Source organism: Balaenoptera musculus, chromosome 4, assembly GCF_009873245.2.
Source record: "Balaenoptera musculus isolate JJ_BM4_2016_0621 chromosome 4, mBalMus1.pri.v3, whole genome shotgun sequence".
Lineage (NCBI taxonomy): Eukaryota > Metazoa > Chordata > Mammalia > Artiodactyla > Balaenopteridae > Balaenoptera > Balaenoptera musculus.
The window spans coordinates 136,887,092-136,911,109 of NC_045788.1; the positions used below are offsets into that span (position 1 = coordinate 136,887,092).

At 42.1% G+C, this 24,018-nt stretch overlaps 1 protein-coding gene across 3 annotated transcripts in view; it reads right to left on the reverse strand.

Moving 5' to 3' along the window:
* VPS26C (VPS26 endosomal protein sorting factor C) overlaps positions 1–22,598 on the reverse strand; it is a 70,342-nt gene extending 47,744 nt beyond the window's left edge. For 2 of the 3 annotated variants that reach the window (XR_005019723.1, XM_036851026.1), the window contains exon 1: positions 21,871–22,598. Coding sequence is in view for 2 of the 3 variants with exons in the window: in XM_036851026.1 (XP_036706921.1) it covers positions 21,871–21,927 (57 nt within the window). In the remaining variant the exon portion in view is untranslated. The remainder of the gene's footprint in view (positions 1–21,870) is intronic. The other variant, XM_036851027.1, reaches the window with a different exon arrangement.
* Positions 22,599–24,018: the final 1,420 nt, after the last annotated feature.

Below are 24,018 nucleotides of genomic sequence, written 5' to 3' on the forward strand. Positions count from 1 at the left end.
ATCAAAACTACAATGAGGTATCACCTCACTCCTGTTAGAATGGGCATCATCAGAAAATCTACAAACAACAAATGCTGGAGAGGGTGTGGAGAAAAGGGAACCCTCTTGCACTGTTGGTGGGAATGTAAATTGATACAGCCACTATGGAGAACAGTATGGAGGTTCCTTAAAAAACTAAAAATAGAATTACCATATGACCCAGCAATCCCACTACTGGGCATATACCCAGAGAAAACCGTAATTCAAAAAGACACATGCACCCGAATGTTCATTGCAGCACTATTTACAATAGCCAGGTCATGGAAGCAACCTAAATGCCCATCAACAGACGAATGGATAAAGAAGTTGTGGTACATATATACAATGGAATATTACTCAGCCATAAAAAGGAACGAAATTGAGTCATTTGTTGAGACATGGATGGATCTAGAGACTGTCATACAGAGTGAAGTAAGTCAGAAAGAGAAAAACAAATATCGTATATTAATGCATGTATGCGGAACCTAGAAAAATGGTACAGATGAGCCAGTTTGCAGGGCAGAAGTTGAGACACAAATGTAGAGAATGGTCATATGGACACCAAGGGGGGAAAACTGCGGTGAGGTGGGGATGGTGGTGTGCTGAATTGGGCAATTGGGATTGACATGTATACACTGATGTGTATAAAACTGATGCCTAATAAGAACCTGCAGTATAAAAAAACAAACAAAACAACTAATACTAAACTTTCATTGGGTTATTTGTATGGAAATATGTTAATATAAATGTTTCAGACATTACATGAAATTTCTAAAAATCTTATATTTGTATTTGTATGGAAATATGTATGGAAATATGTTAATATAAATGTTTCAGACATTACATGAAATTTCTAAAAATCTTATATGTTCTGGTATAATGTTATAAGTAATAATCCTAGTTATTACTTTAAAATGTATATCTCAGAAATAACTAATTTTCTTGTCAACTGCATTATTATGAACTTTCATCAAATCTTTAACCGTGGTCTTTTTTAAGTCTTTTGTCATTTACAGACAGTTCTGGGTGTACTCTGATGATTTTGCAAATATGTTCCTATAAAAGGGTTTCATCTTCAAGAAATTCATGGAAAAGACTCTGACAAGTACAGGTTTCTGGTAACTGACTGTACTGCTGAACTGAATGAATAAGCATTTTCAGAACTCTAATGAAAAACTGATGAACTCATAAAAGTGCTAACAAAAGATCAAGATGAAAAAAAATTAATTACATGGGACTGAGTGAACTGATGAGGATGAGTATAATTTTTGTGACTTTCTGTCTGAATTTAAAAAAAAAAAAAATCCCACAAGGACTCAGAGGCAAAGAATATACAAATCAATTTTCACTGCAAAGTAAAGGAGCTGTTACAGTGGAGGATTACTGGACTGAAGGTCAATATTATGACATAGTATGAGTGTGTTTCATGTTTGGTAATTGCAATCATTGTTGCTTTTGTTGTGGTCATCCATGTACAATGCTTGGTGTCAGTCTATTTATGTCTTGTAAAAATAAAATACAGTGTGTGTGTGTGTGAAAAAAAAAAAAAAAAAAAAACCAGATCAGTGCTTGCCTGAGGCTGGGGCGGGTGTGGGGGAAGAGGCTGAGTACAGAGGACACGAGGGAATTTGGGGGAGTGCCAGAACTGTTCCATATCTTGACTGTGATGGCGGCTAAGGTCTCAGAGAAACTTGCAATGAAAAGAGCAATCTATTGTATGTGATATACCTCAATTAAGAAACTCACAAAGATAATCAAGTATAGAAAGGAACACAGTTATCCTACCTTGTTGACAACAAGGTCATATTCTTTAAGTAAAAATCAAGCAGTTCATTAGCGATGGAACTGTAACAAAATACTGAGATACTAATTTGTGTGGCTTACATACACTTACTGCCAAAACAGTAGAAATAATATAATCATTCAGTCAACATATATTTTTAGCATGTGTACCATGCATCAGATACTGTTCCAGGCACCAGGGACAAGGCAGTGAACAAAAGAGGTAAAGCCCTTGTTCTCAGTGGGCTTACATTTCAGTACTGCATTCTAATGGCGTACTAATATGATAAAACAAAGCAGGTTTCTTCTATGTCAGTACAGTACAAGTATAGGTCTGAATACTCAGTAAAATAGGCTGACAAAAATCACAGCTATTGTCTGATGGAGCCACCTCTGAAATTTCTAGTCCTGAAATTTTCTTGAGAGTCTGGAAAAGAAACCTGAGCCCTTGAATAAAAGTTTAGATGAAAGGGGCAAAATGAGATTGCCAATACTAGTCAGAAAAGTAAAAATTAATAAGAGTAAGTAAATATGAGGTCTTTAGCGCAGGAATATTAAAATCGAATCTTGGTGTGCTGTGTGGTTTCAGGTGTTAGATACTACATATTAGCAAAATTATGAGTTAATACAGATGACTAGATTTCAGATTTCAATAATATTAAAACTCACAGAAACTTTATAGTGTTGATACTCGTTTGGCACTATCGGCCTAAGTGAATGCAAAGACTCCAGACTATAAACCCAAGAGTTTAGGGGAGCTCTGACCGCAGAGGCGTCTGGGAGATGGCCTGATTACAGGCCAAAGTAATGACCATGGAATACAGGCAGATGGCCAGAGAAAATGCTCTGAGTAGCCAGCCCAACACTTACATAACGAACAACCACCACCAAACTGAATACCAGTCAGAGGGAACTCAAGTATGAGTGAGACCGACAGTGCATCATCCAAATCCAAGGCACAGGCAAACTCCAGGAACAGAGGGCGAGAGGTGAGCCCTGAAGCAAACTAGGCCACGCCAAGGGCTGCTGAAAGCAGGAGCTCACAGAAGAGCTCAGGGCAGTCACGTGCTGCCCAGCACAGGTGCAGCCTCCCTGCTTCAGGCTGGCCCGGCAGCTCCCAGGGCCACCGACCGGGGCCACCGTTCCATCCCGCAGCAGAGGCTGGGAGTGTGGAGCGTTAGTCCTGGGAAATGCATACAGAGCAGTGAAGCGGGGACAGAGAATATTACTTCTCATCTGATACTCCCTCCTATTACTTGAATGTTCTCAGCAAGTTAAAAGAAAACTTTTTTTAATGTACAAAACAAATATAAACTCTTCTGAAATATCCAAAACAAATGGACACTATTATATCTTTTTTTAATTTTTAAAAAGTTTTTTTCCTGATTATTATTGAAGAGGGGAATTTCTGCCCATCTACCCCTTACTTTTCTCACTGATGGGACTTGTGCTCCTTTCCCAAAGATTATGATCTGCATTTTAGAGTAATGGTCTTAAACGATCTCTTCTGATGAAACAAAGGAAGGGCCAGTTTTTGGTTGACGTCATGCCTAGTGTGTGACAGTACAACTGTAAGCCTAAGTAAGAATATCATCATGGTGGGACAGGGTAGTGAGGATTAATGGAACCCAGTCGTCATTAGAAAGCATGAGTGCCAATGTCATACAACACAAGAACCTGCCAACAGCTGGGAGGACAGCTGGTGTAACCCTTCCAGTTCCTCAGGGGCAAGCTCTTTCTGGGCATCAGAAATCCAAGGTCAGAATAGATTAATTAGGTACAGGTTCCCATCAAGAGTTAAAGGCTACCTACAATCTCATACTACCCTTCCCAGGATGAGTTTAAACACCAGGGAGAACAGTGAAGGACAGACTCCATCAGCTTCTGCTGGGTCTACTGGCCCAAGAACCCCAGGTGAGCAGGTTTCAAGGAGGAAACTGGCAGAAGCCTAACCAAGGATGGTCAGTCCATGGGTAACCTTGGTACTCATGGATGGTGGGTCTATGATCTGTATGGAGTTAGAAGGCTACCTTTTTTTGACTTAAATCCTCCAATAAATAAAAGCAAAATGTTTTAAGCCTGGTTGCATGCACTGTTATATCAAAAAGTTAACAGAGCCTGTAAGTTTTGGCATAAAATCAAATAAAATGGGATGATATGAAAAACTTCAACCTTGTTGGCTCTGGCTAGTCATTACATCCTACAACTAGTAGTTAGTTTCAGTTAGTTTCAGATGTGTGCAGATGCCTCAGCAGCCACTTTGGGATTTGAGGAAGAGTCAGGGAGGGCAGAGTGGGGGGATTACTTCAAATGAAAAAGTTCTGCTTTTATCTGCTTATAAAATGAACTATTTTAATGGATATTATATTTATTAAGATTAATATTTCAGAATGCTAACTGATAAGATTTCATTTAATAAAAGAGTCTCATTGCTTAGAATTGCGGCGAGGAGGAGTGGAATCTTTATTCTAAACAATGTTGTTCATTTTCTTGAGCTGTTTATGAGGAAACATTCACTGTAGTTTGTGAAATGAAGGATAAGATATAGTTTCCATCACCTTTAGAAAGGCTCCATTTCTCTGAGCCTGAATTTTCTCCTGCTTACGAGTGAGAGAGTAGACTGTCTCTTCAAAACAGACAATAAAAGACAAAGGAAATCCTTGTAAAAAATTTTTACTGAAATATAGTTAATTTACAGTATCATGTTAGTTTCAGGTGTACAGCAAAGTGATTCAGTTACACATATATATAAATATTCTTTTTTTACATTCTCTTCCATTATAGGTTATTACAAGACACTGAGTATGGTTCCCTGTGCTACACAATAGGTCCTTGTTGGTTATCTATTTTACATATAGTAGTGTGTATATTTTAATCCCAAACTCCTAATTTATCCCTCCACCTCTCCCCTTTGGTAACCGTAACTTTGTTTTCTATGTCTATGAGTCTATTTCTGTTTTGTAAATAAGTTCATTTGTATCATTTGTTTAGATTCCACATATAAGCAATATCATATGATATTTGTCTTTGTCTGGCTTACTTCACTTAGTACGATAATCTCTAGGTCCATCCATGTTGCTGAAAATGGCATTACTTCATTCTTTTTCATGGCTGAGTAATATTCCATTGTGTGTGTGCATCTCACATCTTCTTTATCCATTCACCTGTTGATGGACACTTAGATTGCTTCCATGTCCTGGCAATTGTAAATAATGCTACAATGAACATGGGGAGCATGTGTCTTTTTGAATTATGTTTTTCTCTGGATATATGCTCAGGATTGGGATTGCAGGATCATATGGTAGCTCTGTTTTCAGTTTTTTAAGGAACCTCTATACTGTTCTCCATAGTGGCTATACCAGTTTACATTCCCACCAACAGTGTAGGACGGTTCCTTTTTCTCCACACTCCCTCCAGCATGTGTAGACTTTTTGATGATGGCCATTCTGACTGGTGTGAGGTGGTACCTCATCGTAGTTTTGATGTGCATTTCTCTAATAACTAGTGATGTTGAGCACCTTTTCATGTGCCTTTTGGCCACCTGGTCTTATTTGGAGAAATGTCTTTTTAGATCTCCTGCCCATTTTTTGATTGGGTTGTTTGTTTTTCTGATATTGAGCTGTATGAGCTGCTTGTATACTTTGGAGATTAATCTCTTGTCAGTTGCATCATTTGCAAATATTTTCTCCCATTCTGTAGGTTATCTTTTTGTTTATGGTTTCTTTTGCTGTGCAAAAGCTTTTAAGTTTAATTAGGTCCCATTTATTTATTTATTTATTTATTTATTTATTTTTAAAGATGATTTACTCTGGTACTGTCTTTTGGCATTTCTCCTTTTGTATTTCTAGAAGAAAGTAAATCATCACCTTTTTTGACCAGGATTCTTTATTTATTTATTTATGGCTGTGTTGGGTCTTCGTTTCTGTGCGAGGGCTTTCTCTAGTTGCGGCAAGCGGGGGCCACTCTTCATCGCAGTGCGCGGGCCTCTCACTGTCGCGGCCTCTCTCGTTGCGGAGCACAGGCTCCAGACGCGCAGGCTCAGTAGTTGTGGCTCACGGGCCTAGTTGCTCCGCGGCATGTGGGATCCTCCCAGACCAGGGCTCGAACCCGCGTCCCCCGCATTGGCAGGCGGACTCCCAACCACTGCGCCACCAGGGAAGCCCCCATTTATTTATTTTTGTTTTTATTTCCTTTACTCTAGAAGATGGATCCAAAAAGATACTGTTGCAATTTATGTCAGAGAGTGTTCTGCCTATGTTTTCCTCTAGGAGTTTTATAGTAGCCAGTCTTACATTTAGGTCTTTAATCCATTTTGAGTTTATTTTTGTATATGGTGTTAGAGAATGTTCTAATTTCATTCTCTTATGTGTAGCTTTCCAGTTTTCCCAACACCTCTTATTGAAAAGACTGTGCTTTCTCTATTGTATGTTCTTGCCTTCTTTGTCATAGATTAATTTTTAAAAATATAAATTTATTTATTTTATTTATTTTTGGCGGTGTTGGGTCTTCGTTGCTGCATGCAGGTTTTCTCTAGTTGCAGCGAGCGGGGGTTACTCTTCATTGCGGTGCGCGGGCTTCTCATTGCAGTGGCTTCTCTTGTTGCGGAGCATGTGCTCTAGGCACGTGGGCTTCAGTAGTTGTGGCACGTGGGCTCAGCAGCTGTGGCTCGTGGGCTCCAGAGCACAGGCTCAGTAGTTGTGGCGCATGGGCTTAGCTACTCTGTGGCATGTGGGATCTTCCTGGACCAGGGCTCAAACCCATGTCCCCTGCATTGGCAGGTGGATTCTTAACCACTGCGCAACCAGGGAAGCCCTGTTGTAGATTAATTGACCATAGGTGCGTGGGTTTATTTCTGGGCTTCCTATCCTGTTCCATTGATCTATATTTCTGTTTTTGTGCCAGTACCATACTGTTTTGATTACTGCAGCTTTGTAGCATAGTCGAAGGCAGGGAGCCTGATTCCTCCAGCTCTTGTTTTTCTTTCTCAAGATTGCTTTGGCTATTCAGGGTCTTTTGCGTTTCCATACAAACTTTAAAATTTTTTGTTCTATTTCTGTGAAAAATGCCATTGGTAATTTGATAGAAATTGCACTGAATCTGTAGATTGCCTTGGGTAGTATGGTCACTTTGACAATATTGATTCTTCCAATCCAAGAACATGGTATATCTTTCTACCTGTTCCTTTTATCTTCAGTTTCTTTCTTCAGCGTCTTATAGTTTTTGGAGTACAGGTCTTTTGCTTCCTTAGGTAGTTTATTCCTAGGTATTTTATTGTTTTTGATGGAATGGTAAATGGGATTGTTTCCTTAATTTCTTTCTGCACTTTCATTGTTAATGTATAAAAATACAACAGATTCCTGTGTGTTAATTTTGCATCCTGCAACTTTACTGAATTCATTGATGAACTCAAGTAGTTTTCTGGTAGTGTCTTTATGATTTTCTCTGTATAGTATCATGTCATCTGCAAACAGTGACAGTTTTACTTCTTCTTTTCCAATTTGGATTCCTTTTGTTTCTTTTCCTTCTGATTGCTGTGGCTAGGACTTCCAAAACTATCTTGAATAAAAGTGGACAGAGTGGACATCCTTGTCCTGTTCCTGATCTTAGAGGAAATGTTTTCAGCTTTTCACCAGTGAGTATGATGTTAGCTGTGCTTTATCATATACGGCCTTTATTATGTTGAGGTAGGCTCCTTCTATGCCCACTTTCTGGAGAGTTTTTGAATCTTACCAAAAGCTTTTTCTGCATCTATTGAGATGATCATGTGGTTTTCACTCTTCAATTTGTTAATGTGGTGTATCACAGTGATTGATTTGTGGATACTGAAAAATCCTTGCATCCCTGGGATAAATCCCAACTGATCATGGTGTCTGATCCTTTTAATGTATTGTTGGATTCAGTTTGCTAGTATTTTGTTGAGGATTTTGCGTCTATGTTCATCAGTGATAGTGGCCTGTAATTTTCTTTTTTGCGTGGTATCTTTATCTGGTTTTGGTATCAAGGTGACAGTGGACTCATAGATTGAAAGTGTTCCTTCCTCTGCAATTTTTTGGAATAGTTTCAGAAGGATAAGTGTTAACTCTTCTCTACATGTTTGCTAGAATTCTCCTGTGAAGCCATCTGGTCCTGGACTTTTGTTTTTTGGGAGTTTTTAAATCACAGATTCAATTTCAGTACTTGTAATTGGTCTGTTCATATTTTCTATTTCTTCCTGGTTCAGTCTTGGGAAACTGTACCTTTCTAAGAAATGGATAAAGCAATCTTTTAAAGAGCTTCTCACCATATAAATGTGCCCAGAAAGTCCTGTGTGCAAGTAGAGGACAATACTTGAAATTGATAGGCATTCTTCACTTCACAAAAGTATTTTACAAAAATTATACCTTTACCTGACTGTGCCTATATGGAAAAGTATCTGAAAAGAGCCAGGACCCCAAGGCCAGAGAGCAACAGTGTACAGCTCGCTGGGTCTACCACCCCACGCAGGAGTTCAGACAGGCCTAAAGCAAGTCACTGCATGAACTGACCTCTCCCTAAACCCTCCATCCAAACAGGCCAAAGTTTATTTCTGAGCTTTGGAACGTTGCGCTTTTCTTGTTGGCATAATACCATCAGTTGTTGATTTGCTAATAATGCTCTTCTGCAACAGTCTGGGCTTCATGTGCTCACTGGGAGGGGAAGCAGGTCAGCCCACTTGGCCGATGGCTAACGAGTAAGTCTGTTCTCCCAACAGAAGTCGAAGCCTAGAACCCTAACTGGGGGAGGGGGTGGTGTCACAGATTTGTCTGGTAAATGAAGTGCATTTACAGATAACAACTGCCGATTAAAATCTTTGAATGAAATGAAGACATATTCAGAGCGAGGGGGTTAAAAATTCCCAAAGTGGAGCTGAGATGAAAAAGGAAAGCAAATAGAAAACTGGCTTCAACTTACAACTTTTCTGGAACCTGCCTGTGCTAAGAGGGCAGATGACAATCCAAGAGGCCTGGAGAGCACACGGGGGCAGAGGTGCAGGGAGAGTGGCGGGAGTGAGAGGGGGCCAAGGATGGATGTCAGGGAGGATATCAGAGAGTCTGGTTGGCTGAGCCCGGAGGATGGTGGGGAGGGAGAGGGCGCCGGTTTTAGAGTCGCAGGGCCAGGGAGGGGGAGGTAAGCAGGACAGTAGCAATTAAGCTCCTGGCAAGTTGAGAGCGGGGACCCTCTCTAAGGAGGGTCACCTAGACTGGACATCTGTAGAAGAGAGCAGCTGGGCTCTGCCATCTCAGGCTGGGGCAGCAGTGGGGAGGGGGTCAGAGAGGGGGAATGACGGGAGGAGACGGGTGCTGCTGACTCTCCAGCCTGCGAGCAGCACAGCTAGCAGCTCAGCGCTGGGGGACAATCACTGCAGGGGTGGGTGGCATCAAAGACTGCAGGCTTCGGCCCACGGAGAGGGCACTGCGGGCTGCACAGGCTGAACCCAGGACCACACAAGGCCAGAGGTCTGGACTGTGGTCTCGGCATCAAGAAGAAGGCGGAGGAAAACCCAACCACCCTGCCAGAGTCAGAGCAGCCTGCAGGGGGAGGGGAGTGTCAAGGGTGTCCCTGACATGCTGAGACTTGTCCCGAGTCTAGACATGGACATGCCCACAGGGGCCAGGCAGGCGTCACTAATGCTCAGGCCAGGACAGAATCTGCTGCAACAAACACCAAACGGAGAACTAACGAACACTCTGACTGCATCCCAGGGTTCAAACGGCATTGGACGACTCTGAAAATACTTCTCATGCATTATATAACGGTTGGGCTATGACTGAGGGGACAAGCCTTTTCAGGAGTATTAGATAATTAGTGAGAAAAAACACCCACTTAAGGTTCAGATGACTGCGTTCCTTAATGGGTTCATACCTCCCACAAAGTTACCTTGAGATCCCTCCTAGCTCAAAGTTCTACCCTAAGAATTTGCACCAGCATTCAACTATAACTGACCGTTCATGTATCAAGAATCCAGCAGAACAAAGTAGAACAGTTAGGCTGCTTTTTTTCATACCATTCTAACTTTGCAATTTTTCTTCATAATAATGAACTGGCATATAAAGGATTTTTCCTCTTTAAACTTTTCTTTTTTAAACAAGAAATTACATGAAAGCCAAACAAGACAAAACGCAAACCTAGAAGTTCTTGTGGTAACAGTAATCAGCCCACCGTGCATAAATCCTTTATCACTGTAACCTGGCTATGCTGGACAGTAAATCTCCCGTTTATACTTTTCACGACCATAATATATAACAGTGTCATTTTCGTGAGTACATGTGCCAGGATTTCAGAATGTAAAACATTCTGAATTTATAAAAACAAATGAACTATATTTACATTGCAAAAAGATTTACCGTAGGGTTCTTTTAGCCAATAAGCTCTAGTACATTGAAAATATAATGTAATTTAGAATGCATTTGAGTCAAACTTTTGGTTCAAGAACACATCTACTGCACCAAGCAAAGAAGTACATGACAAAGCCCAAGCCACACCCAGCTTGCAGTGCCCAAAATGGTGTAATCTCTATATGCTCTCCTGGGTCCCTGGCCTCCATTCTCCAAGTTCACCATGGGAAGACATCCAGCAATCTGTACAGCATCTGATAAGCCCTTACTATTTGTAAGGTGCATCATTTGTAAGGTGCATGAACAACATGATTAACATCAAGGCAGACAGAGCAATTCTAAGTGCAAACTGAGATCGTGGAAAAGCGTAAGGATACCACCACCTACCATTTGACCCCTACTTCAGGTCAAACCTATAGTAAACGTCTTGAAACTTTCTCTCGTTTAATTCTCACAACAAAGCCTCTGAGCAGGTATCAGCCCCATCCTCCGGATGAGAATTAAGACCTGGAGAAGGCACACAGAGTTCCAGGCTTGGGAATAAAAAGACGTGATTCCAAACATTCACTCTTACATCAATGCCTTTGACATGTCACTGAATTCTCTGAGCCTCAGTCTTCTCACGCATAAAATGGGAGAGAAATGCCATCTCTTCAGTATTTGTGAGGATTAAAGCAGTCTGCGTGTTGGAAAGGGCTGTACTGGTACCATGTTATCATAAAACAGTATCAGTTAAGTGTTCTCTTCCTCAAAATTTCCAGGAATTTTCCCTGGAAATACTGAAGCAGGGAATTTTTTTTCACATTCCTGATTGCCCTGTATCATATATGGGGCTTTGGAAACACAAATTAACTTTCTGGATTCAGTGAGTCGTCTCAGGGAGAAGGTGGCATTGCTCAAGCTCTGAGGAAGGTCTCCTGTCTCTGAGCTGTGCAAATTGTGACAAAGACTCTGGGGAATCAAATTTTGGACAATTTTCTATTTCTGAGTTAGAAGATAACCATATATACAGGAATTCTGAAGTCCCTATTCCCACATTTATTTGAACCATTCTCTTATGAATGACCATCCTAGGGACTTCCCTGGTGGCGCAGTGGTTAAGAAGATGCCCGCCAAAGCACGGGACACGGGTTCGAGCCCTGGTCCAGAAAGATCCCACATGCCATGGAGCAACTAAGCCCATGTGCCACAACTGCTGAGCCTGTGCTCTAGAGCCCATGAGCCACAACTACTGAGCCTGTGTGCCAGAACTACTGAGCCCGTGTGCCACAACTACTGAAGCATGCGCGCCTAAAGCCCATGCCCCGCAACGAGAAGCCACCGCAATGACACGCCCGTGCACCGCAACGAAGAGTAGCCACCACTCACCGCAACTAGGGAAAGCCCATGTGCAGCAATGAAGACCCAACACAGCCAAAAATAAATAAATAAACTTATTTAAAGAAAAAGAATGACTGTCCTAAAGCAAATACAAGTAATGGGGGGGGGGGGCGGTCATGTGTAGCTGTGGGGATACATCAAAATAAGAATCTTACCAGCATCTGTCTAGAATTTATGTCTAGAATATTATTTATAATTACAAAGCAAAATCTGTACTATACCTATAAGACAATAGTTTTCCTTTTCTGATCAATGCATTCATAAAACCATTAGTCATAAATTTTGCTTAAAGTCTATGTTTTAAGTCTTCAACTATCATTTAATAAAGTTTCTGAGCACCTACCAAGTGGCAGGTACTGAAAGGTCTAGGAATACAAATATAAACAAATTATTTTAGTTACGCCAACTCAGAGAACAAATTAATTACAACACAAGTTAATTAGTGCGATGATTGCGGTATATATAAAGTATGCTGGTAACCCATTATAGGTCACTACTAAATTACAGAAAACAATCCCGTGTTAGTCTTTCTTTTCTCTGACCACTGGAATTTCCTAGCATTGTTTTTCATCACAACCTCACTTTCTGGTTAAAGTTACTTTTCTCATAAGGACTTTTCTAAAATTTAAATATTAAATTTGGGAATTACTATAAGCCTCTAGTGAGAGTTTTTATAACAGAAATTAGAACACACACTTCTAAGCAACTCGTATATCAAAGAAAAAGATCATAATGGAAACTAGAAGAAATTTAAGTTGACAATCATAAAAATACTACGAATCAAATCTCGAGGGACAGGGCAGTGGAGCTTTTTTTTGGGGTCTTCCCACATCCCCACAGAACGTGAGGCTGCTAAACCATGAAGCCACGGCACCATCTTTTGGAACAGCACCTTCTGCCAGCATCCAGGCAGTGATTCGACTTCTTCCAATCTCTCCCTCTCTCCTGGTCCCCTGCTCCTTTCCTGTAGGACCTGGGTGGGATTTCAAGGGTGTCTGCTTTATAATAATTCACCAACCTATTAAAAACAAAAACTTACAGGATGCAACTAAAGTTGTACTTAGAGAAAAGTGTCTGCATTTTAAAAAGATGGCTACCGTTTAGTAAGCTAAACAGCCAACTTATAAAGCTAAAAAACGAAAACAGGGACTTCCCTGGTGGTCCAGTGGTTACGACTCTGTGTTTCCACTGCAAGGGGCATGCGTTCAATCCCTGGTCAGGGAACTAAGACCCTGCATGCTGCAAGGCTTGGCCAAAACAAAAAAACAAAAAAACTGAAAACAAACAAACAAAAAACACAGGAGAAGAGCAGAATAAACCTAAGGCAAAGAAAATAAATATTCTGGGAAGAGAATATAGCAAAGTCACTTAAAAAAAAATCACAAAAAGAAAATTACAGACCAATATCACTGATGAATATAGATGCAAAAATCCTCAACAAAATACTAGCAAACAGAATCCAACAACACATTAAAAGGATCATACATCACGATCAAGTGGGATTTATCCCAGGGATGCAAGGATTCTTCAATATACGCAAATCAATCAATGTGATACACCATATTAACAAACTGAAGAATAAAAACCATATGATCATCTCAATAGATGCAGAAAAAGCTTTCGACAAAATTCAACACCCATTTATGATAAAAACTCTCCAGAAAGTGGGCATAGAGGGAACCTACCTCAACATAATAAAGGCCATATACGACAAACCCACAGCAAACATCACTGTCAACGGTGAAAAACTGAAAGAATTTCCTCTAAGATCAGGAACGAGACAAGGATGTCCACTCTCACCACTATTATTCAACATAGTTTCGGAAGTTCTAGCCACGGCAATCAGAGAAGAAAAAGAAATAAAACGAATACAAATTGAAAAAGAAGAAGTAAAACTGTCACTGTTTGCAGACGACATGATACTATACATAGAGAATCCTAAAACTGCCACCAGAAAACTACTAGAGCTGATCAATGAATTTGGTAAAGTTTCAGGATACAAAATTAATGCACAGAAATCTCTTGCATTCCTATACACTAACGATGAAAAATCTGAAAGAGAAATTATGGAAACACTCCCATTTACCACTGCAACAAAAAGAATAAAATACCTAGGAATAAACCTACCTAGGGAGACAAAAGACCTGTATGCGGAAAACTATAAGACACTGATGAAAGAAATTAAAGATGATACCAACAGATGGAGAGATATACCATGTTCTTGGATTGGAAGAATCAATATTGTGAAAATGACTATACTACCCAAAGCAACCTACAGACTCAATGCAATCTCCATCAAATTACCAATGGCATTTTTTACGGAACTAGAACAAATCCTCTTAAAATTTGTATGGAGACACAAAAGACCCCGAATAGCCAAAGCAGTCTTGAGGGAAAAAAACGGAGCTGGAGGAATCAGACTCCCTGACTTCAGACTATACTACAAAGCTACAGTAATCAAGACAATATGGTACTGGCACAAAAACAGAAACATAGATCAATGGAACAAGATAGAAAGCCCAGAGATTAACCCACGCACCTATGGTCAACTAATCTATGACAAAGGAGGCAAAGATATACAATGGAGAAAAGACAGCCTCTTCGATAAGTGGTGCTGGGAAAACTGGACAGCTACATGTAAAAGAATGAAATTAGAACACTCCCTAACACCATACACAAAAATAAACTCAAAATGGATTGAAGACCTAAATGTAAGGCCAGACACTATAAAACTCTTAGAGGAAAACATAGGCAGAACACTCTATGACATAAATCACAGCGAGATCCTTTTTGACCCACCTCCTAGAGAAATGGAAATAAAAACAAACAAATGGGACCTAATGAAACTTAAAAGCTTCTGCATAGCAAAGGAAACTATAAAAAAGACGAAAAGACAACCCTCAGAATGGGAGAAAATATTTGCAAATGAAGCAACTGACAAAGGATTAAGCTCCAAAATATACAAGCAGCTCATGCAGCTCAATATCTAAAAAACAAACAACCCAATCCAAAAATGGGCAGAACACCTAAATAGACATTTCTCCAAAGAAGATATACAGATAGCCAACAAACACATGAAAGGATGCTCAACATCACTAATCATTAGAGAAATGCAAATCAAAACTACAATGAGGTATCACCTCACACCAGTTAGAATGGCCATCATCAAAAAATCTACAAACAATAAATGCTGGAGAGGGTGTGGAGAAAAGGGAACCCTCTCGCACTGTTGGTGGGAATGTAAATTGATACAGCCACTATGGAAAACAGTATGGAGATTTCTTAAAAAACTAAAAATAGAACTACCATACAACCCAGCAATCCCACTACTGGGCATATACCCTGAGAAATCCATAATTCAAAAAGAGTCATGTAGGACTTCCCTGGTGGCACAGTGGTTAGGAATCTGCCTGCTAATGTAGGGGACACGGGTTCGAGCCCTGATCCGGGAAGATCCCACATGCCGCGGAGCAACTAAGCCCATGAGCCACAACTACTAAGCCTGCTCTCTAGAGCCCATGTGCCACAACGACTGAGCCCGTGTGCCACAACTACTGAAGCCTGCACGCCTAGAGCCCATGCTCCGCAAAAAGAGAAGCCATCACAATGAGAAGCCTGCGCGCCATAACGAAGAGTAGCCCCCGCTCGCTGCAACTAGAGGAAGCTCGCGTGCAGCAATGAAGACCCAATGCAGCCAAAGATAAATAAATAAATAAATATATATTTTTTAAAAAAAGAGTCATGTACCATAGTGTTCACTGCAGCTCTATTTACAATAGCCAGGACAAGGAAGCAACCTAAGTGTCCGTCGACAGATGAATGGACAAAGAAGATGTGGCACATATATACAATGGAATATTACTCAGCCATAAAAAGAAATGAAATTGAGTTATTTGTAGTGAGGTGGATGGACCTAGAGACTGTCATACGGAGTGAAGTAAGTCAGGATGAGAAAAATAAATACCGTATGCTAACACATATATATGGAATCTAAAAAAAAATGGTTCTGAAGAACGTAGTGGCAGGACAGGAATAAAGACACAGACGTAGAGAATTGACTTGAGGATACGGCGAGGGGCAAGGGTAAGTTGGGACAAAGTGAGAGAGTGGCATGGACATATATACACTACCAAATGTGAAATAGCTAGCTAGTGGGAAGCAGCCGCATGGCACAGGGAGATCAGCTCAGTGCTTTGTGACCACCTAGAGGGGTGGGATAGGGAGGGTGGGATAGGGAGGGTGGGAGGGAGGAGATATGGGGACATATGTATATGTATAGCTGATTCACTTTGTTATAAAGCAGAAACTAACACAACACTGTAAAGCAATTATACTCCAATAAAGATGTAAAAAAAAAAAAAAACATTAAAAACAAATCACTGTCAAATGAGATGAGCATGAGCCGCAGTGAAAGGCGGGGAAATAGAGTGAAAGAAGCCATTCCCTGGACTCAGACTGCGCCCCAAACGTCTACCAGCTCCTGCTCACTTTGCTCGCACTGTCTGTTCCTTCCGATGGAAACAAACAGTGCCAGGTGGGGAGGGAGGCCCCGGCCCCGCACACAGCTTTCAAAAGTAGGCTGGAGCCTCACTTCCTCAATGAAGCTCCAGAAGGGCCCTCCCCCACCCCCAAACGACTACACCTTACTCTGAGCTCCCTCACCCACCAGAGATGCACCCACTCGAGCACAAGTACGTTAGCACCTTTTGTTTTCTCTTTACCTACTTCTCTCCAAACCTGTAAGGAGATTCACAGACACTGGTTGAATAAATCTGTTTTGATTAAATAATAGTCTGAAAAGAATGAGTTGATGAAGATGTGGTGATATGGAAAGGTATCCAAGGTAAGGATATACCGTTCAGCAAAAAGAACAAGTTTTGTGTATGTCTGTGTGCGTGTCAGAGTACACGTGCAACTATTACTCACAGGAAATGTCTGGAATAGTACATAAACTGTCAGCAGATACGTCCAGGGACAGAAAAAGGGGTCAGAAAAAGGAAGAACTTGACTTTTCACTTTCCAGCCTTCTGTAAAATGTTATGTTTATACTTTTAAAAATTATTCAACTGTGATTTTTTTTAAAAAACACCACCACTTTGAATGAGCATCTTTTTCTAGGAAAAAACGCAAATGACAATTTTAAACCCAAGAATAACTTAGGGGGCTTCCCTGGTGGCGCAGTGGTTGAGAGTCCGCCTGCCAATGCAGGGGACACGGGTTCGAGCCCTGGTCTGGGAGGATCCCACGTGCCGCGGAGCAACTAGGCCCGTGAGCCACAATTGCTGAGCCTGCGCGTCTGGAGCCTGTGCTCCGCAACAAGAGAGGCCGCGATAGTGAGAGGCCCGCGCACCGCGATGAAGAGTGGCCCCCGCTTGCCACAACTGGAGAGGGCCCTCGCACAGAAACGAAGATCCAACACAGCCATAAATAAATAAATTAAAAAAAAAAAAAAAAGAATAACTTAGGTTCTCTGGTGTCCACAGAATCAAAACCATTTTCAAATGCTTCCACAACAACTAAGATACTGAAAAGCACAGGAACAGACTTGGCTGCACATGTTCCGAGGAGTCTCGTCACAGCAGCTTTTTAACTGAAATATTACAATGCTATTCATAGCACTCCTAGGAAACTAATAACTACTATTCCTACATAAAAAGCTCCTCCATTTTGCACAAAAATGGGCGCTCTTAGGGAGGAGGTGTAATAAGAGTGTTGGCTGGACACGCTTTGCAATCTGATGACCTGCATTGGAATCCAGGCTGTCATTAGCTGGGTGATCTGGGGCAAATTCCTCAACTTGTCTAGGCCTCAGTTTCCGCGTTAGTAAAATGGGAGTGATGCTGCCAGGCTCACAAAACCCTACACCAGTGTTTCCCGAGTCCCTCAGGTGGAACATAAGACTGTCGTTACATGGACAAACATGTTTCACTTGAATGACAAGCACTTAAAACCTGAGAACACAGGTGGCAGCCACCTCGAGCAAACCAGGACAATTACAGGTGCTGCGCTCTGGCAGGCCCATGGATGAGTCCAGGCTATAGCAACCGAATCTTTACCAATGCTGTTGAGATGTACTGAGAAAACTGAAAACTTGTATTTATTAGTCCCACCTGCCGCCAGCTAAGAGTGGAGAGGATGAGAAAGACAGGATCCCCCTTGTACAACCATGGTGCAAGCTGGGCTCAAGACACGCGCTGTCTGCGGGCACTGAGACCTCGGAGGGTCCTTCCCCCTGGGGCTCCGGGAGCAGCCGACAGAGCTGGTTGCCTCCTCTACCCATCCTTAACCACAGATGACGGAGTCCACCCAACACATGAGTCACGGCACGCGTTTCCAGGTGTATATTTTTGTCCAGTGATTAGATTTATTCATTTAATAACTTTTTTTGGCTTTAGAAAATATACAGTTGACCCTTGGACAACATGCGTTTACACTGTGTGGGCCCACAGTGGATTTTTTTCTATAAATATATTGGAAAAAGTTTTTGAGATTTGTGACGATTTGAAAAAACTCACAAGAAAAACCATATAGCCTAGAAACATGGCAAAAATTAAGAAAAAGTTAGGTATGTCACGAATGCATAAAATATATGCAGATACTAGTCTATCTTTACAAAGGCATAGGTGAGTGAGTGATATTTAATATAAAATTAATGTGTAAGTTTTCTTACCGTTTCACAACTTTGCTTTCAAGCAATTACATTTCCATACAGTATGCCTCTGTGTAATTGAAGAAACTGTGTATCAGCCTATCATAACAGGTAAGTTTTTTTTTAATGTAACAATGTTTCCAATACTGTATTGTGAATATGACTGTAATACTGTATGTGATAACAATTTTTTAATGATGCATTCATCGGTGTATAGGCTAGGCTACCACAAAGCAAACATGCTGCCGCTTATTCATTATCAGGGCATGAATTGTTACACCTGTAAATAAATGTGAATTTATTTTTCACATTATCTCTTGATTTTTGATGTCTAGTGTAGTAATACATATAGCATCTACAGTGTTTTGTATCATATAAGACAATATTGATGTAGGTACTGACAGATGAGTCACCTTGTAAAGAGATAAACTATGGTATTGATAAATACAGTACAATACTCTGTAAATGTATTTTTTCTTCCTTACAATTTTCTAAATAACATTTCCTTTTCTCTAGCTTACTTTATTGTAAGCATACAGTATATAATACATATAACACACAAAATATGTGTTAACAGTGTATGTTATTGGTAAGGCTTCTGGTCAACAGTAGTCTATTGGTAGTCAAGTTTGGGGGGAGTCAAAAGTGGAACATAGATTTTTGACTGCACATGGGGTTGGCACCTCTAATCCTTGCGTTGTTCAAGGGTCAACTGTACACAGCAACCCTCTATTTAGAAGAAGTTACACAGGGTTTTCTTTCACAGTAGCCATATGAGGTCTCCTTTTAAAATGCATTTAGAGTAAAATACATTAAGTGTAAAAGTGAAGACTGGGAAATACTGTCATAAGCCAACAGGTGAAGACTTTGTTCCTAATCCTGGCATGAAGGGATGTGCACCGGATGGGCAGAGCTAATACCCCCCTCCACCCTGCCACCCACAAGGAGTGGTCCTGGCTGCGTTAAGACTTCCAGCTGGGTCAAATGGATGATTCCATCTCTTCAACTGTTTCGAATGTACTTTTCATTACTGGTACCATATCTTAAACCACAGAAAACATTCCAGCATCTCAGCTGCTATAACATCTTTGAATGGAATCTGCTAACTTCTGAATGAAAATAATAAGTATTAAAGTTAAGTGTACATATCGCCTATCACTGCCTCCTCCAATTCTTATTTTGATATTTTCCAAGCTACAAAAAAGTTATGATAATACAAAGTAGAGGAAAAATTGGAACTGTCACACACCGCTAGTGGAGTGTGAAGTTGTGCAGGTGCTTTGGAAAACAGTTTGGTAGGTCTTCAAAAAACTAAACATAAAGTTACCATATCACCCAGCAAATCCACTCCTAGGTATATATCCAAGAGAAACGCAAACATATGTTCACACAAAAACTTGTACTAGAATGTTCATAGTAGCATTATTCGTAATAGTCAAAAAGTGAAAACAACCCAAATGTCCATCAACAGATGAATGGATACATAAAATGTGACATATCCATACAACAGAATACTATTTAGCCATTAAAACAAATGAGGAACTGATACATGCTGCAACATGCATGAACATTGAACACATTATGCTAAGTGAAAGAAGCCAATCACAAAAGGCCACACACTGTATGATCCCATATACATGAAAGGTCCTAATTAGGCAAATCCACTGAGACAGAAAGTAGATCTGTGATTGCCAGGGGCTAAGAGGGAGAGGGAATGAGGAATGACTACTCATGGGTACAGGGTTTCTTTTGGGGGTGATAAAAATGTTCTAAAATTACATGGTGGTGATGGTTGCACAACCCTGAATATATTAAAACCACTGAATTGTACACTTGAAAAGGGTGAATTTTATGGTATTAGATCTCAATAAAGAATACACAGTTTCCCTGGTGGCGCAGTGGTTGAGAATCTGCCTGCTAATGCAGGGGACACGGGTTCGAGCCCTGGTCTGGGAGGATCCCACAGGCCGCGGAGCAGCTGGGCCCGTGAGCCACAACTGCTGAGCCTGCGCGTCTGGAGCCTGTGCTCCGCAACAGGAGAGGTCGCGATGGTGAGAGGCCCGCGCACCGCGATGAAGAGTGGCCCCCGCTTGCTGCAACTAGAGAAAGCCCTCGCACAGAAACGAAGACCCAACACAGCCAAAAAAAAAAAAAAAAAAAAGAATACAAAGTAGATCCATATAACTTTCAACTAGAGTCACCAATTATTAATATATTGGCACATTTGCTTTCTTTCTCCTCACATGTGCACACACACACACTATGGCTGGACCACTTAAAATTTAGTTATTGTGACACTTCACTCCTAAGCACTTCAGCATGTGGAGTACTCTCCCACATAACCAAAATATGAATATCATACTGGGGAAAATTAACACCAAAACAAAACTCATATTTAACATACAGCCCATATTCAAATTTATCAAAAATTAGGTACTGTATTTGGTTTTCAAATTCCTTTCATCTCTCGAATCTAAAAAAATTCTTTTTAATGACACTGACATATTTGAAGAATCCAGGCCAATTACTGTACAGAATGTTTCTCAATATGAATATGCCTGTTTCCTTATGAACTGAGGGAAGCTAAGCATTTTTGGCAGGAAAGCTACATAGGTGAGTTGTATCCTCAGTTTTTCATGGCAGAACCCTCTATTATTATGCCAGAACATGTCAATCTCATTAGTGGTGACAGTGATGGAAAGGCGGTATTCATTGTTGGTCTTGGTTAGGATGGTGACTATCAGATTCCTCCACTACAAAGGTAACTTTTCCCCTCTGTAATTAATAATCTGAAGATGACCAATTGAATCTGCGTAAGTATTAGGTTTCCGCAAATATCTTGCACCGAAAGGCTTTAGCGTCCCTTTTGAGACCTCCCTGCATTCACGTGACCAACCACTACTCTCAATTTTATTCCACACAGTGTGAGAGCTGTGATTTCAACCCTGGCTGCACATCAGAATCACTGGTGTCTCTGGGTGTGAGACCCCAATTAGCGTATTTTTAAATTCCCTTGTGATGGATTCTGATGTATAGCAAGGGTTGAGATTCCCTGAGTTAGAACCTTGCATCCTCATTTGGCAAATAAGGAAACTGACGCCCTAAGAGGTTAAGTAGCCAGTGGCACAAAACTTGTTAATGGCATAGTTCAGATTTTTTTGGACTTGCATTTTAATATGCTATTCCTTCTGTATGTTATTAAAACAACAAAACCAGAGAAATGAATAACTTTTGTATGGTGTTAAAGCTGAGCACGGCCTAAAGTGCGTATTTCTGCTTCCAAGGTTAATTCTGCCTTTCTGGCCTTAGACCTTTGCACTGAACTTAGAAGTGAGGAACGGGGCGTTTGGTCATCAAGCTCCTCCGCCCTCAGTGCACAAGGCGACAGCTCAAGCCCGGGGGGCCCAAGGCCGAGCTGGATGTTCAAGGGGCCCGACGGTTAGCGCTGCAGCCCTGGGGGAGCCTCTCGGCCCTGCATGCCTCCCCAACCGTGGCGGCGACGCCGGCGGGGGCCGTTCTCAAAGCAGCCAGCCGCTAAAGCGAGACGCACCTGGCAGGGATGCACCTGGTTGGTCCGCACCTGACCGGGACTTACCTGGAGGTGCGCCCTGCCCCGCCCAGGAAAACCCAGAAGTATGCGGGACCTGGGAGACAACAGAACCTGCAGGCACACCCACCCCTACTTACCCCGGCGTGATAAACCTTGTTCGCTCTTTTAACCTTAATGTCCAGGGCGGTCCCCATCTCGAATACTCCGTTTCGGGAACCACTTCCTGCCGCGCGTGACCCAAGGGAAAGGAGGGCACCCCGCCCCTCCGTCCGGGGTCCCGCCCTTTTCTTCTCTCCACCAGTAGTTGCGACACGTGACCCCGCGCCTGACGCCTGTTCGACTCCCCCGCCTTCCTCCTTCCGGTGCAGGGGCGGGCCTTAGCGGTTGCCGAAGAATGTCAGTCTTCGCCCCGCCGGCCAGGAAGGGCAGGACAGGATTGACCCCACCCCTTCCGTAAAGATAGTCGTTAACACCGGAAATACCCTTCTGCTCGCCCATTTACTAGAGGGAGGGGGAAACTCGGCTCTCCCAGCGTGCCCCGCGGCAGGGGGCGGTGTCAGGGGCGCGTTGCGGGCGCAGCCTGTACCTAGAGGCTGAGGCTCCCGTCAGGCTGTGCGGTGCAAAGAGGCGTTACGCTGTTGAGTTGGCTTTAAGGCGGTGATAACCGGGGGCTGTCTTCCCTTCCCATCCCTTCCTCTCGTCGTCTCTCGTCCTCCCTCGCTTTCTTTCGGGGGCTCTGAAGACGGAGGCCTTGTGTCCGTCCTCGGCTAGGCAGTTCTCCTTGCCCGTTCCGCGGCCCCGCGCTCCCTGCCTGCAAAGCGTGGATTGGCGGGCGGCTCGGCCGCCCCGCCCCCGCCGCCGGGCCGGGGGCCAAGGTCTCGGGGAGCGCGGGTGACCTCGCCCAGCCTCGCAGGGCCGCGGGGGCTTGTGGGTACTCCCTCGGCGCGCGCCCTGGAATGGGGTGTTGAATATTCATATTCGTGCGCAGAATGTGGGGAGGCGCGGCTCGCAGGCCCTGGGTCCCGGCAGTGCATGGAAATGAAAACCTCAAAGCAGAAACGGTCCTGCCTAGTGTTCCTTTTATTCCCAGCAAGAGCTGACTAGACACAAGGAGTACACTGCTTTGTGGGAGGATTGCCTCCAGACAGGGCAGCAGTACGGTGCTAGGCAACATGCTACGTTGATTGAAATAAAATCCCTTGTCAATGTTTTAAACAAGAAATTTTCTAATAAGCAGAGAGGTAAATTTTCATTGTTTTGGTAGCTGACTTAATACAGTGCTTTTTGTTTATTTAAAAACAATTCTGATATTTGTTTTTTTAAATGCGTTACTTTTAGGATTACATGAGAATTTTTCCGTAAAACGGTATCCTGAATTAGTATCACGAGTGCCTCTCTTGGGAATGTAAGGTACTTTACAGGACAACAGTGATGGGGCTATAGCTACAATTGCTTTTGAAGGTTGATACATTGGTGTTTTCCCAATATTCAGTTTTCAGCTCCTCTGTGCCCTCAGGGCTTCGTCTCGGTCTTGGATATCTTCCTGACAACTCAAACTCAGCAATTCTAAAACAATTCATTAGGGACTTAATAATCACTGTCTAGTCTATTTGCAATTCAAGACGTGGATCCCTCTCCACCAGACTCACCCATCATTTCCAAATGGTAAAATGTCAATCTCAGTAGACAAAGCAGGGAAACAGGAAAAGAAACACCTTACAAGGAACCACATTCCAGACTTGTTTGCTTCAGCAAACCTGCTTTATACTTATTTTGTAACAGAACATTTCTTGTTCGTTGAGGACAAGTGTGCTGTATTTCACTCATCTATGTAGGTTGCACACAATCTTTCTGGAATGCTGGTGCACTGCAAAGAGCTTTAGTTCCGGCAGTTATAAGTGTAAACAGTTTGTTGGACCCTCTCCGTGTGATGGCTTCCAAACATAAGAACAGTCCATTTTTCTCCAATCGCTGCTCTTTTGAGTCTTTTCTATCCCTTCACCACACCTTAGGTGATACTGTTCTGGTCAATTCAGTTACTAAAAATCAGACCCTGTCAGAGTGTTGATCTCACGGCTTGAGTGGGGTCCTAGATTCTTAGGGTGCTAAGGTACAAGTCATGGTTCTGGCTCTCAGACACTTCCTCAACATCCTCTTGAAGGCCTGGCTTCTTCTGTGTTGAGGCAAGTTTCTCAACTGGCCACTGCTAGAGTTCTCTCTTAGTTGATCCCTGCTTCTCTGGATTACTGGCTCTTGTTTGAAACTCCTTTCATGGGGTACCTATG